Source organism: Heterodontus francisci, chromosome 37 (assembly GCF_036365525.1).
Source record: "Heterodontus francisci isolate sHetFra1 chromosome 37, sHetFra1.hap1, whole genome shotgun sequence".
NCBI lineage: Eukaryota > Metazoa > Chordata > Chondrichthyes > Heterodontiformes > Heterodontidae > Heterodontus > Heterodontus francisci.
In genome coordinates this window covers 33,845,259-33,862,894 of record NC_090407.1, presented here as the reverse complement: position 1 = coordinate 33,862,894, position 17,636 = coordinate 33,845,259, and the positions used below count along the sequence as shown (strand labels likewise).

General features: G+C 41.2%; 1 protein-coding gene across 5 annotated transcripts in view; it reads left to right on the top strand.

Annotated features, from left to right (window-relative positions):
* Positions 1-2,506: 2,506 nt before the first annotated feature.
* tardbpa (TAR DNA binding protein a) overlaps positions 2,507-17,636 on the top strand; it is a 23,777-nt gene continuing 8,647 nt past the window's right edge. For 2 of the 5 annotated variants that reach the window (XR_010969654.1, XM_068017508.1), the window contains exons 1-5: positions 2,507-2,900; positions 5,301-5,464; positions 6,240-6,380; positions 9,123-9,293; positions 13,212-13,356. Coding sequence is in view for 3 of the 5 variants with exons in the window: in XM_068017508.1 (XP_067873609.1) it covers positions 2,663-2,900; positions 5,301-5,464; positions 6,240-6,380; positions 9,123-9,293; positions 13,212-13,356 (859 nt within the window). In the remaining 2 variants the exon portion in view is untranslated. Of the gene's footprint in view, positions 2,901-5,300; positions 5,465-6,239; positions 6,381-9,122; positions 9,294-13,211; positions 17,253-17,636 lie in introns of those variants that run through there. The other 3 variants (XM_068017509.1, XR_010969655.1, XM_068017507.1) reach the window with 3 other exon arrangements.

Genomic DNA, 17,636 nt, shown 5'->3' with positions numbered 1-17,636 from the left:
TAATCTAAGGCTTTCCTCCTCACTATATACGACACCACCAATTTACATGTCATCTGCGAACTTACTGATCATACCTCCTATACTCACATCTAAATCATTAATGTACATTAAAAACAGCAAGGGCCTCAGCACTGATCCCTGCGGTTCACCACTGGTCACAGGCTTCCAATCGCAAAAGCAACCCTCGACCATCACCCTCTGCCTCCTGCCACTAATGCCAATTTTGGATCCAATTTGCCAAATTGCCCTGGATCCTATGGGCTCTTACCTTCTTGGCCAATCTCGCATGCGGGACCTTATCAAAAGCCTTACTGAAGTCCACATAGACTACATCAACTGCCTTACCCTCATCTACACACCTAGTCACCTCCTCGAAAAATTCAATCAAATTTGTTAGACATGATCTCCCCCTGTCAAAGCCATGCTGACTATCCTTGATTAATCCCTGCCACTCCAAGTGGAGATTAATCCTGTCCCTCAGAATTCTTTCCAATAGTTTCCCTACCACTGTTATTAGACTCACTGGCCTGTAATTACCTGGTTTATCCCTACTACCCTTCTTGAATAATGGTACCACATTCGCTGTCCTCCACTCCTCTGGCACCTCTCCTGTGGCGAGGATTTGAAAACTTGTGTCAGAGCCCCTGAAATCTCCTCCCTTGCCTCACATAACAGCCTGGGATACATCTCCTCTGGGCCTGGGGATTTATCCACTTTTCAGCCCCCTAAAATCACTAATACTTCCTCCCTTTCAATGCTAATTTGTTTAAGTATATCACAATCCCCCTCACTGATCTCTGTACCTACATCGTCCTTCTCCAGTGAATACAGATGAAAAGTAATCATTTAAAACCTCAGCTACGTACTCTGCCACCACACAGATTGCCACTTTGGTCCCTAAAGGGCCCTTCTCTTTCCCTGGTTATCCTCTTGCCCTTAATATACTTATAAAACGCCTTGGGATTTTCCATTATCTTGCCCACCAGTGTTTTTTCATGCCCTCTCTTCGCTCTCCTAATTACTTTTTTAAGTACCCCCCAACACTTTCTATACTCCTCTCGGGCCTCCGCTATTTTCAGCGCTCTGAATCTGCCATAAGCCTTCCTTTTTTTCCTTATCCAATCCTCTATATCCCTTAACATCCAGGATTCCCTGGATTTATTGGTCCTACCCTTCACCTTTATGGAAACATGTTGGCCCTGAACTCTCACTATTTCCCTTTTGAATGTCTCCCACTGGTCTGATGTCGACTTTCCTACAAGTAGCTGCTCCCAGTCCACTTTGGCCAAATCCTGTTTTATCATATTGAAATCGGCCTTTCCCCAATTCAGTACCTTTATTTCCTGTCCATCTTTGTCCTTTTCCATAACTACTTTAAATCTCCCCCACTTCTATCACTTGTCCGGTTCCATTCCCTAAGATTAGGTCCAGTACCGCCACTTCTCCTTTAGGACTTTCTACATGCTGGCTCAAAAAACTCTTCTGGAAGCGCTTTAAGAATTCCGCCCCCTTTAAGCCTTTTGCACTAAGACTATCCCAGTTAATATTGGGGAAGTTGAAATCCCCTACTATTATTACCCTATTATTTTTCCACCTTTCTGCGATTTGTCAACATATCTGCTCCTCTATCATTCCCTGACTGTTTGGAGACCTGTAGTACACTCCCAGCAAAGTGATTGCCTCCTTTTTGTTTTGAAGTTCTACCCATATGGCCTCATTTGAGGAACTTTCTAAGATATCATCCCTCCTTACTGCAGTAATTGACTCCTTGATCAATAGTGCAACGCCACTTCCTCTTTTCCAGATCCTAACCACTCACTGAGTAAAAAAGATTTTCCTCACATCACTATTGCTTTTTTTGCCAATCACCTGAAATCAGTGCCCTCTGTTTCTCAATCCTTTTGCCAATGGGGACAGTTTCCCTCTATCCTGCCAGATCCCTCATGATTTTGAACACCTCGATCGTATCTCTTTTTAATCTCACTTATGCGCATTTGTTGTACTTATTTTCGTAAGAATAGAAGTTATAATATTTAAATTCTCTCAGCCAATTGTTGGATTTTTCTTTTGAAAGAGAAGTCCATTCAAATCCACTCCCCACTGCCCCTCCCCCTCCCCCTCCCTCTCTCCCCCACCACTGGCACAAGCGAGCGCTTCCATCCTATTGCAGAGGGAATCTATGAAATAGCAATATCAACAAATACAAAACATGTGCAGTTTTTTGCCTCTTCGTATCAATAATTAATTATAAATTATATTACTTTACTAAATTACAACGTTGCAGTGCATAACAAGCATACAGAAGAAAATAAATGTAAAAGTATATACAATTACTCCCCTACAGTAACAAATGGAAGACGCTGAGCACAAGCAGAGCACTGCATACAATAGAAGGGTGAGTTGTAAGTCGTGACGTTTAGCGCAACTGCCGGTGACGTAAAGCGTAGAATATGATTACGATATACTCACAAAGCGATGACGATCTACTCAGAAGCAGTTGAAAGCGCGTGTTCGGAGTTATTTGCGTCCATTTTGTGCTGTATTTTCTTTGAGTGAGGAAGGTTGTTGGTCGAGGCCTGTTGGTTTTAAATTTTTTTTGGGAACAGCCCCATCTTCCAGTTTCAGATTATATTTATTTTATTATATTGTTTTCACCGTGGCTATGGCAGAGTATATCCGTGTGGCCGAAGAAGAGTCGGAGGAGCCGATGGAGATCCCGTCCGAGGATGATGGCACGGTGCTGCTATCGACGGTGACGGCGCAGTTCCCGGGCGCGTGCGGCCTGCGCTACCGTAACCCCGACAACCAGTGTATGCGCGGGGTGCGCCTGGTGGAGGGCATCCTACATGCGCCAGACAATGGCTGGGGGAACCTGGTGTACGTGGTGAACTACCCAAAAGGTGCGGCTCTGGGGGAGGGAATCCGCCATGATCTGATTCAATGAATGGCGCAGATGGTTTGCATCTGCTCCCTATTTCTTTTGCAGGAAGATGTGTGTGCGTGTTTAAGGGGAAAGAGGGAAAACAGTGGGACGTGAGACACCTCTATAAATAAATGACTCGTTTGAAAGTGTACGACTTTGTTGCGCGCTTTTGTTTTTAGCCTCTATAGGAAGTGAGAGCCCTCATGGGAATTGAACGTTTGCACTAAGTTGCTTAAGCCGCCTGCATTGCTTTGAGGTCCACCCACTCTCGGTGTGCTGTGTTCAAGTTTGAATAAACGCACACAAGTGATTTGTGGTTTGCCCAGCCTGGTGTTAAGCCGACCTGCTCGTTTCTTTATTTCCTTCTCCACCGCCACTGGCGCGGTCCGGGTGGGGGGAGGGGGAAGCACTCTGCAAGTCTAGAACCAGAATTTCGAAAAGTGGACGTAAAACAAAAGAGGCAGTCAAATAACTTTTGTTGGATTCACTCAGCAAGTCTGGCAGCATCTGTGGAAAGAGAAGCAGAGTTAACGTTTCGGGTCAGTGACCCTTCTTCGGAACTGTTCCGAAGAAGGGTCACTGACCCGAAACGTTAACTCTGCTTCTCTTTCCACAGATGCTGCCAGACCTGCTGAGTGAATCCAGCATTTCTTGTTTTTGTTTCAGATTTCCAGCATCCGCAGTATTTTGCTTTTAAATAACTTTTGTTCCCTTGTAAGGCGCTGATTCTGTGTTTGGGCTATTGATCTACAAGTTGCCTTCTGATACCTCGCCCAAGTAGCCATATTTGACAGCATAGTGTATTATAATAAAAGCAGAATACTGCAGATGCTGGAAATCTGAAATAAAAATAAATGTTGGAAATACTCAGCAGGTCTGGCAGCATCTGTGGAGAGAGAAGCAGAGTTAACGTTTCAGGTCAGTGACTGGGTAACTGACATTTTTAAAAGTCAATGTAACATGCTCATCATTAAAACAAATAAATTTGGACTTCATTGCTGCAGCCAGGTGGTATAATTCAAGTGCATTATTAGTTGGCTATTCTTTTGTGAGTCATTTTACAGGCAAGATGCAGTGTTCCCTTAAACTGACATTAGCACTCATGAATTTTCTAGTAGACAGAAGTGAACTTTTTTAGTAATAAAGACAGTACTGGAAGTACTGAGCAGGTCTGGCAGCATCTGTGGTGAGAGAAACTTAGAGTTAACATTTCAGGTCTAACCTTTCATAGCCCCAAAAGTTCTGATGAAAGGTCACAGACCTGAAATGTTAACTCTGTTTCTCGTTGCACAGATGCTGCCAGATCTGCTGAGATTTCCAGCACTTTGTATTATTTCAGATTTCCAGCATCTGCAGTATTTTGCTTTTATTGAACTGTTTTATTAGCAGTCACTGGACCTCAGGAGTGACATCTGACAATTTTCCCTTTTAAGGTGTATTCTGTGTTTGTAATCGGGTAACTGAATTGATTTCCTGTGGGTAAGTGGCATTAATTCCAAAGGTCAATCTAACATGCTGATATTAAAACAAATAAAATTGGACTTCATTGCTGCAGCCAGGTGGTATTTTTTATCCATTCAGGATGGGAGTGTTGTTGACAAGACCAGCAATATATTACCCATCTCTATGCAACTGGGTGATTTCCTTCCCTAAAGGACAGTAGTGAACCAGATGGGTTTTTAGAACAATCCAGTAGTTAGATGGTCGCCATCACTGCTACCTTTTAATTCCAGATCAGTTAATTAACTGGATTTAAATTCCCCAGCTACTGGACTTGGCTCTCTGGATCATTAGTCCAGTAAAGTAACCAGTTGCAACAGTACAAGGGTGTTGTAAATATATTTAAATGTATTTTTCTGTTACCTGGTGACTTTAGTTCACAGTTCCCTGCTTTATTAGAATATTTCTGTTTTGCCACTTTTGTTAAGGTCTGCTTACACTCTCCATACAAAAAGACTGCAGGCTGCTGTTGAAACTCTAGGGAGAAGCATGTGGGTCTGTGGCATTAATGTGTGTAGTTAGTGCAGTGCTGCTGCAATTTTTTATATTAAAAAAAGTTGAATCTTAAATTGGCTAAAACTGGGATTGGGGAATGATACAGGGGTGAAAATGCCATTTCTGATGATGCATAGTAGACAAGTATGCCTGGGTACAGTTATCATTTTAGTTGCATGATGCTAGACTGAAACATTTAGTTTACTCTGGGGCATTTTACTTTGAACATTGGTGCAATGTTCACTTTTATGCTATTGGAAATCACATTTTCTCAGCAGCAATTAAATGCATTGAAGTTGCTGAACAGCCAAATTTGCTTGTAATGCTGATGCGCAATATAATGAGTTAAATGGTGGCTACTGTTTTTTGTCATTGTATCTAGATAATAAAAGGAAAATGGATGAAATTGATGCATCTTCAGCTGTAAAGGTAAAGAGAGCAGTCCAGAAGACATCAGACCTCATTGTTCTTGGACTTCCTTGGAAGACAACGGAACAGGACTTGAAAGATTACTTCAGTACTTTTGGAGAAGTAATTATGGTGCAGGTGAGATTCTATTTATAGCAAAATTCTGTTTATCACCAAATGTGTGGTAACCACTAGATTCAAGCCTCAATAACATGGCTAGAACCTCTATTTTAGCTTGGCTGTTGTAACTGGCTTTGTAGTTGAGAATTAGAATTAATTTAACTTATAACCTGTATACATTTGACTTGGATGTTATACAGTACTTTGTATAAGTAAACAAGGATGTCAACAACGTTAAAATGTTGCTGCTATTTTTGTACTATAGCATCAATCAGATAGTATTTGAGGTTTGTGCAGATTCTTAAAGATGCTTGTAACTGGTAGACTGCAATTCCAGTTGCAAACTTTACTTGCCTGTGACGAAGGTAATGAGATAGGGGCATTGAATTTTCAAATGTTTAAATGCAGGTTCTATATCAGTTTCTGACTCCAAATTACTAATGGGTGGATGAGATTTCTGCTTTTAAATTATTTAGGGTATAACTCTTCATTATGTGCTTTAAGAAAACTTATTACATGGAACACAATTTTTTTTTCCTGCACAAAACTCTAGTCCCAATCTAGCTCAAACCGCCTGTACAATGGTGGGGTCTACTCTTCAGTGAGGTTGAAATATTGTTTTTGATATTATGGAGCTTCCTAGTCGTAACGTTCATCAAACATTTTGGATACAAGACCGATCAACCCAGAGTAGCAAAAATGGAGTTTTAAGTGTACCTGACTTTTTTGTTCGATGACATTTCACTGTTGTATTTACACCTTTTGAAAGCCATTTTGTCATGCATACCCACAGGTGAAGAGGGACACCAAGACTGGGAACTCCAAAGGCTTTGGGTTTGTCAGATTCACAGAATATGAAACGCAAGTTAAAGTGATGTCACAACGACACATGATTGATGGGCGATGGTGTGACTGCAAACTGCCCAATTCCAAGGTATGGAAGTATTTTTTTCTTCACTGAATTACTGGTTGGTTTGCAATGATATTTTCCTGAGGTTAATGTGGGGTAGAGAAGAAAGCAAATAACATACAGTTGAGAAGTATTTAGTATCTGAGTGCCCACTAATCTACATGGCAAATAGTGAAACCTTCGGCAGGTGTCTACATGGATCACTTTAAATCTATGCCCCCTAGTCACTGACCTCTCTAAGGTGAATAGGCCCTTCACCTGCACTCTATCCAGGCCCCTAAACTTTTGTACATTTCAATCAGATCTCCCCTCAGCTTTCTCTGTTCCAAGGAGAACAACCCCAGCCTATCCAATCTTTCTTTTGTAAATCTCCTCTGTACCCTTTCTAGTGCATTTACATCCTTTTCTGTAATGAGGTGACCAGAACTGTACACAGTACTCAAGTTGTGGCCGAACCAATCAGTTATACTTTTCTTTCTTTGGCCTCCTTATCTCGAGAGACAATGGGTAAGCGCCTGGAGGTGGTCAGTGGTGTGTGGAGCAGCGCCTGGAGTGGCTAGTCAGTTATACAGTTCCAGCATAACCTCCCTGCTCTTGGATTCTGTACCTCGGCTAATAAAGGAAAGATATGCCTTCATAACCACTTGATCGACCTGTCCTGCTACCTTCAGCAATCTGTGGACATTGACTCCAAGGTCCCTCACTTCCTCTACACTTTTCAGTATTTTCCTATTAATCATGTATTCTTTTGCCTTATTTGACCTCCCCAAATGCATCACCTCACACTTCTCCAGGTTGAATTCCAGTTGCCACTTTTCTGCCCATCTGACCAGACCATCAATATCTTCCAGGAGCCTACAGCTATCCCCGCTATCTACCACATGGCCAATCTTTGTGTCATCTGCAAACTTCTTGATCATGTCCCCTACATTTACCTCCAAATCGTTAATATATACCACAAAAAGCAGGGGACCAATGCTGAGCCCTATGGAATACCACTGGAAACAGCCCTCCAGTCACAGAAGCAGGGGTCAACAATTACCTGTTTGCTGCCACTGAACCGACTTTGTATCCATCTTGCTGCATTTCTCTGGATCCCATGGGATTTTATTTTTTTGTTAACCAGACTATGTGGGACCTTATCAAAAGCCTTGCTAAAATCATGCAGACAGCATCAACTGCACTACCCTCATCTATCTTCCTTGTTACTACTTCAAAAAATTGGATCAGGTTGGTCAAACAAGATCTACCCTTAACAAATCTATGCTGACTATCCTTGATTAACTTGTGCCTTTCTATGTGACAGTTTATCCTGTCTCTCAGAATAGGTTCCAATAATTTGCACACTACTGAAGTTAGACTGACTGGCCTGTAATTATTCAGTCTATCCCTCGCTTCCCTTTGCCCAGTGAGAAACTTCATAATCAGGAATTTCAGTTGTCTGTCGGTTCTGCTGTAACCCAAAGGGAAGCCAAGCATTTGATAGGGTTGATTTACAAAGCTCTGATGGCTTTGGAATATTCTTGTACAGACTTTGTTTTCCATATGTGACAACAGCTTGCATTTATATAGTACCTTAACTTAGCATACTTCACTGGAGTATTATCAAAACTAAATTTGACACCGAGCTACATGAAATGTTAAGATGGATGACCAAAAGCATGGTCAGAGGTAGCTTTTAAGGAGTGTCTTGAAGGAGGAAAAAGTTGTGGAGGGAATTCCAGAGCTTGGGGCCAAGGCAGCTGAAGGTGAGGCCACCAGTGATGGAGCAGTTTAAAAAATGGGAGTGTGCAAAAGGGTAGAATTGGAGGATTGTAGAGCATTCAAAGGGTTATGGGGCTGGAGGAGGTTACAGGAGTAGGGTTTGGATGAGTCCATGGAGGGGTTTGAAAATCAGAATGAGAATTTTAAAATTGAGGTGTTGCCAGAGCAGGAGCCAGTGTTGGTGAGTGAGCATGTGGGTGCTTGGGCAAACTTATTACATGGAACACTTTTTTCCCTGAACAAACCTCTTGTCCCTAACTGCGCTCTCAGCCTATACAATGGTGCGGTCTACTCAGTGAGGTTGAAATAATTGTTCTTGATATTACGGGCCTTTCCATTCATAAGTTAGAACAAATATTTTGGATATAAGACCGATCGACCCAGAGTAGAGAATATGGACTTAATGCAAGGTAGGACATGGCCAGCAGCAGAGTTTTGCTTGGGCTCGAGTTTATATAGGTTGGAAGATGGGAGACTGGTGAGGAGAGCATTGGAATCTTCAAGTCTAGAGCTAACAGGCATGGATGAAAGGTTCAGCAGCTGATGAGTTGGGGCAGTGTTATGGACTTGCAAGTAGGTTGTCTTGGTGATGGAGTGAATGTGGTTGGAAGCTTGTGATACAATCAAAGATGATACCAAGATTACAAGCGGTCTGATTCATCCTCGGGGAAAGGGATGGAGTTGTGAAAGGGTATGATATCACTGAGCTGCTGGAGATTTCTCTTTTTAAAACGTTTGTTCTTTCAACTAGTGATAATTAAATCCACAATTTATTCAGATTGTTCTGTTTATTAAATACTACGTTTGCCTGCAGGCCAGTCACTGCATTTCAAATTAAGTGCATGTATGCAGTGTTTGAAATGTGCGTAAATGCAAGTCTTAATGCGCATCAAATTAAAATTGTTGGCAGTTGCTTATACAGCAAGTCTATTTACATCAAGAAGGAACATTTTAATCTGTGGAAATTAACTTTTATAAATGTGATTGTTTTCCTTTTTGTAGCAAAATGCAGACGAGCCTTTGAGAAGCAGAAAAGTGTTTGTGGGTCGCTGCACTGAGGATATGAGTGCTGATGAACTTCGTCAATTCTTTTCCCAGTTTGGAGATGTGACTGATGTATTTATTCCCAAACCTTTCCGTGCTTTTGCTTTTGTCACATTTGCTGACGACCAGGTATATTTCTTTTACTGTTTACTCACGCCTTGGAAAATTAAAGTTAATTTATGGTGTTGCCCATTCAGTTCATTAATTTTGTTTAAATTATGTGCAAGATGACATTGTCAAGAAATAGATCAGAAACTTGTGCATCCAACCACCTGGTGGTCAAAGCCTATAACTACATTGTGAAGTGACAAAGCAAAACTGAATGTGAAATGTCAAAAACATATACTTTGAAAAATGTATAGAGAGCAAAAGGTGTGGCATTTATAACCACCATAATAGACTTCTGTAATAAAAGCAAAATACTGCGGATGCTGGAAATCAAACAAAAACAAGAAATGCTGGATTCACTCAGCAGGTCTGGCAGCATCTGTGGAAAGAGAAGCAGAGTTAACGTTTCAGGTCAGTGACCCTTCTTCGGAACTGACAAATATTAGAAAAGTCACAGATTATAAACAAGTGAGGTGGGGGTTGGGCAAGAGATAACAAAGGAGAAGGTGCAGATTGGACCAGGCCACATGGCTGACCAAAAGGTCACGGAGCAAAGGCAAACAATATGTTAATGGTGTGTTGAAAGACAAAGCATTAGTACAGATTAGGTGTGAATATACTGAATATTGAACAGCAGCAAGTGCAAACCTGAAGAAAAACAACCTGAAAAAAACAGTGGGTAAGCAAACTGAACAAACTAAGATGAAATGAAATAAATGCAAAAAAAGATTGTAAAAAATGTAAAGGAATGTTTAAAAAAAAAAGAAGAAAAAATAACTAAAAATGAAAGTAAAGTGGGGGGCTGTCATGCTCTGAAATTATTGAACTCCATGTTCAGTCCGGCAGGCTGTAGTGTGCCTAATCGGTAGATGAGATGCTGTTCCTCGAGCTTGCGTTGATGTTCACTGGAACACTGCAGCAATCCCAGGACAGAGATGTGAGCATGAGAGCAGGGGGGAGTGTTGAAATGGCAAGCAACCGGAAGCTCAGGGTCCTGCTTGCGGACTGAGCGGAGATGTTCTGCAAAGTGGTCACCCAGTCTGCGCTTGGTCTCCCCAATGTAGAGGAGACCACACTGTGGGCAGCGAATACAGTATACTACATTGAAAGAAGTACAAGTAAATCGCTGCTTCACCTGAAAGGAGTGTTAGGGGCCTGGGATAGTGAGAGAGGAGGTAAATGGGCAGGTATTACACCTCCTGCGATTGCAGGGGATGGTGCCCTGGGACGGGGACGAGGTGGTGGGGGTAATGGAGGAGTGGACCAGGGTGTCGCGGAGGGAACGATCCCTTCGGAATGCTGACAGGGGAAGGGAGGGGAAGATGCGACTGGTAGTGGCATCACGCTGGAGGTGGCGAAAATGGCGGAGAATGATCCTTTGGATATGGAGGCTGGTGGGATGAAAAGTGAGGACAAGGGGAACCCTGTCACGGTTCTGGGAGGGAAGGGGTGAGGGTAGAGGTGCGGGGAATGGGTCGGACACGGTTGAGGGCCCTGTCAACCACAGTGGGGGGAAATCCTCGGTTGAGGAAAAAGGAGGTCATATCAGAAGCACCGTCATGGAAGGTAGCATCATCAGAGCAGATGCGTCGGAGACGGAGAAACTGGGAGAATGGAATGGAGTCCTTACAGGAGGTAGGGTGTGAAGAAGTGTAGTCGAGGTAGCTGTGGGAGTCAGTGGGCTTATAATGGATATTGGTAGACAACCTATCCCCAGAGATGGAGACAGAGAAGTCAGGGAAGGGAAGTGTCAGATGGACCATGTAAAGGTGAGAGAAGGGTGGAAATTGGAAGCAAAGTTGATAAAGTTTTCTAGTTCGGGGCGGGAGCAGGAAACGGCACCGATACAGTCATCAATGTACCGGAAAAAGAGTTGGGGGAGGGGGCCTGAGTAGGACTGGAACAAAGAATGCTCGACATATCCCACAAAAAGACAGGCATAACTAGGACCCATGCGGGTACCCATAGCGACACCTTTTACTTGAAGGAAATGCATGGAGTTGAAGGAGAAGTTGTTCAATGTGAGAACAAGTTCAGCCAGGCGGAGGAGGGTGTTGGTGGATGGGGACTGGTTGGGTCTCTGTTCCAGGAAGAAGCGGAGAGCCCTCAAACCATCCTGGTGGGGGATGGAGGTGTAGAGCGATTGGACGTCCATAATAGACTTCTGGTGGTTTTCCTTACTATGTTTAAGCTTGTGTTCAGAGGTTAGCACTCGAATGCTTTTTGGGGGGACAGGACCATGTAAGACAGTTTTGCTTGCCACTTCCTAATGTAAATTAGCAAATGTTAATCTTCACCAGTGAAGAAACTAGATGCTGAGCAAAGTTCTGTCTAAGCTGCACAATTGTGCAGCAACCTGAAGTGTCCGAGCCTGCACAGGCACTAAGTTGGTCCCTTTTAAATAACCCTGCAAGCATGGCCTTGCAGTGCACAGGCAATTTGCTTAAATGCAGAAGAAAATTGGAGAACTTTGCTGGGGCTGCAGTTTTTTCAACCTGCCTGGTTTTCACACTGTGGGCCAGAAACTTGTGAACAATATTCCCTGTGAGCTGTGCACGTATGGTTGCCCAGTAACTTGGAAGGGATTGCACAGGCTGCTCAGAAGTTGTCCCCTTTAAGGTAACACATGTGCAGCTGTTGAGTAGGGGTGGAGTTTTAAAGTACTGCATGTTCAAACGAACAGGCCGTGCACAATAATTAAACAAAAAACTTGGACATTGGTTATGAGGCAGAGAAAGTTAAAAGCACCAATCCCAATATAGTACGATCCCTTGTTCTAGCATCAAGTGCATTAGTTACACCATACATTTTTATGTAGCCTGTAAGTTTATAAGAAACTGGGATCTGGTTAGACATGTATTTATGTCAAGTGACTAGCTTTGAATGAGATTGTTTAAGTGTAGTGATGTGAGTTGATGAGATATCTGGAGTAGAATAAACCTGTTTGTCTTCCCTTTCCTGCCACTTTTCTTCCCTTCTGCTGTCCCAAAGGCAATGACACCTTGCTGGGCATGTTTTAGAATTATCGGGTGTCCTCTAAAACCATCTCTTGTGCGAGCATGAACTGTGTGTGTGTTGGCAGGTCATTCAAGTGAACTGAGCCTGCTTGTCCCTTCAAATCACTCTCCAATCAGTGGGGTTTGTTAGATTGAAATTGGGAATAAAATCTTCAAGGTTGCTGAACATATCTTCTGGTACACCTGAAGCTGTCCCTTGTTAATCTGCTAATTCCAGTTTTGGTCAAAGACTGCTTTTATTATTGATCTACTCATTGCCTTAAGTCAGTCAGAAATATTTTAATTAATGCTCATCATTAAAGCCATGTCCTGGTGGCCTTGCAACTGGGCATATTGTAGCTTTCCAGCTTTGTGAAGTCCCAGAAGCAAAATTCTGAAGATGTTTTCAGACCTCAGCCATGTTCTGAGTTGGTGTCAAGTACTGGATAATTAACATGACTCGACGAACAATCTGGAAAATATCACAGCAATGTTTGCCTTTCACTAGGATTTCAATAACTAGTGTGTGAAGTGTTCAGACATATGTCTTGCTCATTAGGATTTAGTAAAGCTTTGTTGTGTTTTGCCTGTTTGAGGAAAATGTCTTGTTGGAGAGAGAATTTTGAGCTGTGTAAAACTAAGACAATAATAGTGGCGGCGGCAGCATGGTAAGAGTGATTTTGATCAAGCTTATTCCATGTTGGCTTAAGTGCTCTTTGATTTTTCTTCCATGTTTTGGTTCAATCTTTGTGACTAGACAGCACAATAGAATAACTTGCCTTCCCTATTCCAGCATGTCCGCACTAATTAAATTGGAACTGATTCCTTGACTTCGAGGCATACTATATCCGAGTATTCAATGTAGTCCTGTTGGGTTAGTGCTTACTATTTGGTAAATTGCTGTATTGCTCACAATTTCATTTTGATTTGCTTTCTTTCACAGGTTGCCCAGTCTCTGTGTGGTGAAGATCTGATCATTAAGGGGGTCAGCGTGCACATTTCCAATGCAGAACCTAAGCACCTGAATGCTAGGCAACAGATAGATAGAGGACGATACAGTATCAACCAGGGAGGCTTTGGCAATCAGGGTGGGTTTGGAAACAACAGAGGTGGTGGAGGGGGATTAGGTGGCAGTCCAAACAGTAATATGAGTGGAGGTGGAATGAATTTTGGGGCTTTTAGCATCAACCCAGCTATGATGGCTGCTGCCCAAGCAGCCCTGCAGAGCAGTTGGGGAATGATGGGAATGCTAGCTAGTCAACAGAACCAGTCGGGTGCAGGAGGGGCAAACCCACAACAAAATCAGGGAAATGTACCAAGGGAGCAAAATCAGCCATTTGGAACGAATAATAATTCATACAGCTCAAATTCTGGTGCATTAGGGTGGGGATCAGCATCGAACTCAGGTGGTCCTGGGTTTGGCTCTGGTTTTGGATCTAGCATGGAATCCAAATCATCAGGGTGGGGAATGTAAAATAAGTTTTAGGTGTTTAGCAAATGTGCAGAGGAGTTTAGAATTACAATAATGGTAAGTATAAAATAGTTTTTTCACACAGACATTTTTTGTTGCTACATAATTGAAATTTTTTAAGTGGTTGTCTTTTGTGATGTCATTAAGACAGTGATAGGTGAATTTTGAAAGCTACTGCAATGAGGAGTGGAACTTGCATTTGAAAAGTGCTTCTCCCTGACTCATACTGCAGTATGCAGGTCTTGTCATAAGTTTAAATCTTTAAACTAATATGCTTTATAATCTGTTCGCACACAAAGTTGTTCCTTCTTCCTGACCTCCCCACGTCCCAAGTTATGTTATGGGTTTGTTAGTAAAATAAGTCACTTGTCCAAGTTAAGAGTTGACAACATGGGTAACTTCAGCTTTTTCATTCTTGCTGCAGGTTTTGAAGCTATGGTTTCAATTATAAATTGCTGCCATGTTCTCGAGTCAGGTGCAACTTAACTCCAAATGCTGTACATTCAAAGTGCACAGGAACGTTTCTTTTTTTTTTTTCTTCATGTAGTAAACAGCATATTTCATAGCAATGTTGCCTTTCTACCAAGGAAACTAAATTTTCTGTGCTCTTTTCTATCCAAGTCAAGTTTCTGGAAGACAATATCTTGTGTTCTAACCAGGCTATATATTGTATTTATCTGAAAGCAAATCTAACTAGATCGAAAAAATAGTCAGCTATTCAAAAATAATCCAAATAAAGTCTGATGTAGTGTCGTTTTCAGTAAGTAGACCAAACAGCCTCACTGATCCCTCATAAATCCCATATCGTTAACAACTATGATTCATATGACAGCAGCCACACTGAGTACAATTGTTCTGAAATTGATCAGCTTAATATTGTGTCCATTGTCATTACTTTTGACTGGTGGTGATGATTTGGGCTGTGTTGGCACTTGTGCTTATTTCCCACTCTGGTCTAAAGTCATTATTCCAAACCAGCTCATTTAACCATATGGTGCAGTGAAGGAGGGAGTTGGTGCAAAAGACATTCCACAGAATCTGTTAGGAAGAGTTAAGTAACCCACTCATATCAGAATTTTGCATCTGTTTACTGTCCGTGTTTTTAACGTATGCATTGTGGACCTTTTTGTCTGATGATTGCATACTTATAATGAAGCCTACACCCACAATTAAGATATTACTTGTAAACCAGAATTATTTCTAAACTGCAAATTTCTGGCACAATAAAAGGGGTGGGGGAATTTACCTTGTTTAGTACATAATGTAATTCAGAAGAGAAAGAATTGACCAACAAAAAGCTTGCAAATATTTCTATCATTAATCATACCTTGTTTTCAGATTCCACTGATTTTTTTTTCCCCCCCTCCAGTTTGGAGAACCTGGTTATTGCCTTCCACATCTTTTCCAGTGCTATTTCTATCCTTGTAGTAATGAAATTACCATTGGCAGTGTACCTTCATCTTATTCCCAACGTGATTAGAAGGAGCATTCCATTTAAAGATGGTATTACTGTGCTTAAAACTGTAATATCTCTTTGTGGTCTGACTTGGTTAGTATGTTGCCAACTAAATTAACACCTAATTATAAAATACTAGCATGTTAATTTTAGAAAAACATTTGCAAAGGAGCACTAATAGTTATGGTTAAAGACTAGTATGATTTTTAAAATCTCAATTTAAAGTATTTGCTTAGGTCAGATGTCTAAATCCCACCTATGAAATACTTAAAATGGGTTGCAAGCTTTTCTAAAGACTTGAATGGACTATGCAGGCCAACACATAGGATTGTAAAACATTTTACTGTCAAATCTACATAACATTCTTTCAAACATTTCTTGGCTGCCTTGTATATTAGCAAATAACATTGGAAAATTCTGCATTGGACATCAAGCAGCTTATGCTATATAAAAGCAGTGTGGAAAACCTGAAAAGACCCTATTAAAAAATATTTTGAATTATTCTTTAGTGTTAATTTAGTGAGCTGTTGGCATTCCAGTTGACATTGACTTTGCACTGGATAATGTTGATTAGTCTCAACAGTGCCTAGCAATGAATCCATGTGCACTAGGTCATGCAGTTTCGTCCACATTCTGTCCACCTTAAAATTAGAACTAGTCCCTCATTGAGTATAATTTCACTAGTACTGCTAGCTGAAGGAAGCATACAGAAGAGTGTTCATGATATCACAGTACAGATAGCTGCAGTTAGACAATGGAGACAGTGAGAGCTATATTGTGATACAAGAAACTTTTTATATGAATATAGTGTGCAAAATCTTTAAGGCGGCTGGAACATATTTAATGGTGTATTGTTTAGATTTTTCAAAAATTGTAATGTCTTTTTAAGGGGAGTGGTCTGAATCTCCAAGCATGAGCACCTACATACTGTATAGAAAATGCTTTCTCTAAACCATCTCGCTGCATTGCTTCAAGCTACATGGAGTTGCAGGTTCTATTCGAAGGGACCACGGTGGGTGTTCCATTTTTGTCCTCTACTGTTCTTTTCACGGATTCGTTAATCAGCGCTGTGAAACAAGATGATGTGGCACAGAGCTGTGATGACTTGATTTGAAGCCTGGTGTGGGATTGATGCTATGGTGTTGCCGACGAATGAGAGGGCTAGTATGAGCGAGGAAGGAGAGCGCGTGCAGAGACTTGGTGGTGCATTATTGCATTTTTAAACATGGCAAGATGTGGCTCTCAATCCCTTGGCATGGTGAGAGAATGCAGAGGAGAAGTGGGATACAGTACGAATGGTTTTTTTTCTTGCATTCACAAAGGACGTCCGTGACTGATGAAAAAAGACTCTAGAGTGGTGATACTTGCTTGAAACTTGAGTAATTGGAAAATGTTGGATGTGTTCAATGAAATGAATATCTCCAGGTGTTGAAACCAAGGAACATCTGGGCTGCACAAATCATAAAAATTGAGTTAAATTTTCTTATTTGGGTTTAAGTTGTTAAAGGTAGGAATTAGACTATTTGCAAATTCTGATTTCATAGTTGATATGTAGTATTAAAAAAACTCTAAATTATAAAGTGTCCATAAGGAATTGGTAATGCTTTACACTTTATAAATCAATCTGCAATTTATAATGTTATCCAGTCAGTGACCTTAAAATAGGCTACAAGTTGGACCATCTATATTTTGATTTTAGTTTCAACCCCTGAATATTTTTCTTTTGTACCTTCCTTTCCCCTTCCCTTCCTGTTAACTTGTGTGTGCCGAATGGTTGGTGATGTATTTTTGTATTACTGATATGTAAGTGTGGATAAGTGATATGAGGTGGAGTTATGAAGGAACAATATTTTGTGTGTATTGTGGCATTGCTGCCTGCCAGAGATTACTTGGGTGAGCTGTGTCCATCTCGAACAAGAGTGTACGTTTGTCTGTTTTCTGCGAGTTTATTGTGAATGCAGGGCTTAATAAATGATTGCTTGAGTTCAGTGTGTTTTGAAGCCCCTTTTTTAATTGTGATTGTAGGGAATTCTTAATAAAAACTTGACTTGATTAAACATGTTTGTCTCTGCATCCTGACATGAAATGGGAAAAGCTGCAAAACAAACTTGGAACAAAATTTGAAAAATTTCATATAGATTATGTAGAATTATATATACATATCAAAACTAGAAATCTGACATACAATAATGCATGAAGTACTGATTCTGTTGAAGGATCTATATCCAGAACGTTAACCTGTCTCTTACAAATGCCAATGATCTTTGTATTTCAGAAATTTTCATCAAAAAAATTTCCACTTTGTAGGTACTGTCAAAGGTAATTCATTAGTAGTTCTTAGTGGACTGTTCCAACCAGAAAGTTAAATGGGGCACTCCATTTTCTCCCCTCTCCTCAAGGTATAATGTATTCATGCTGAGATATAATTTCCATGGGTGCTG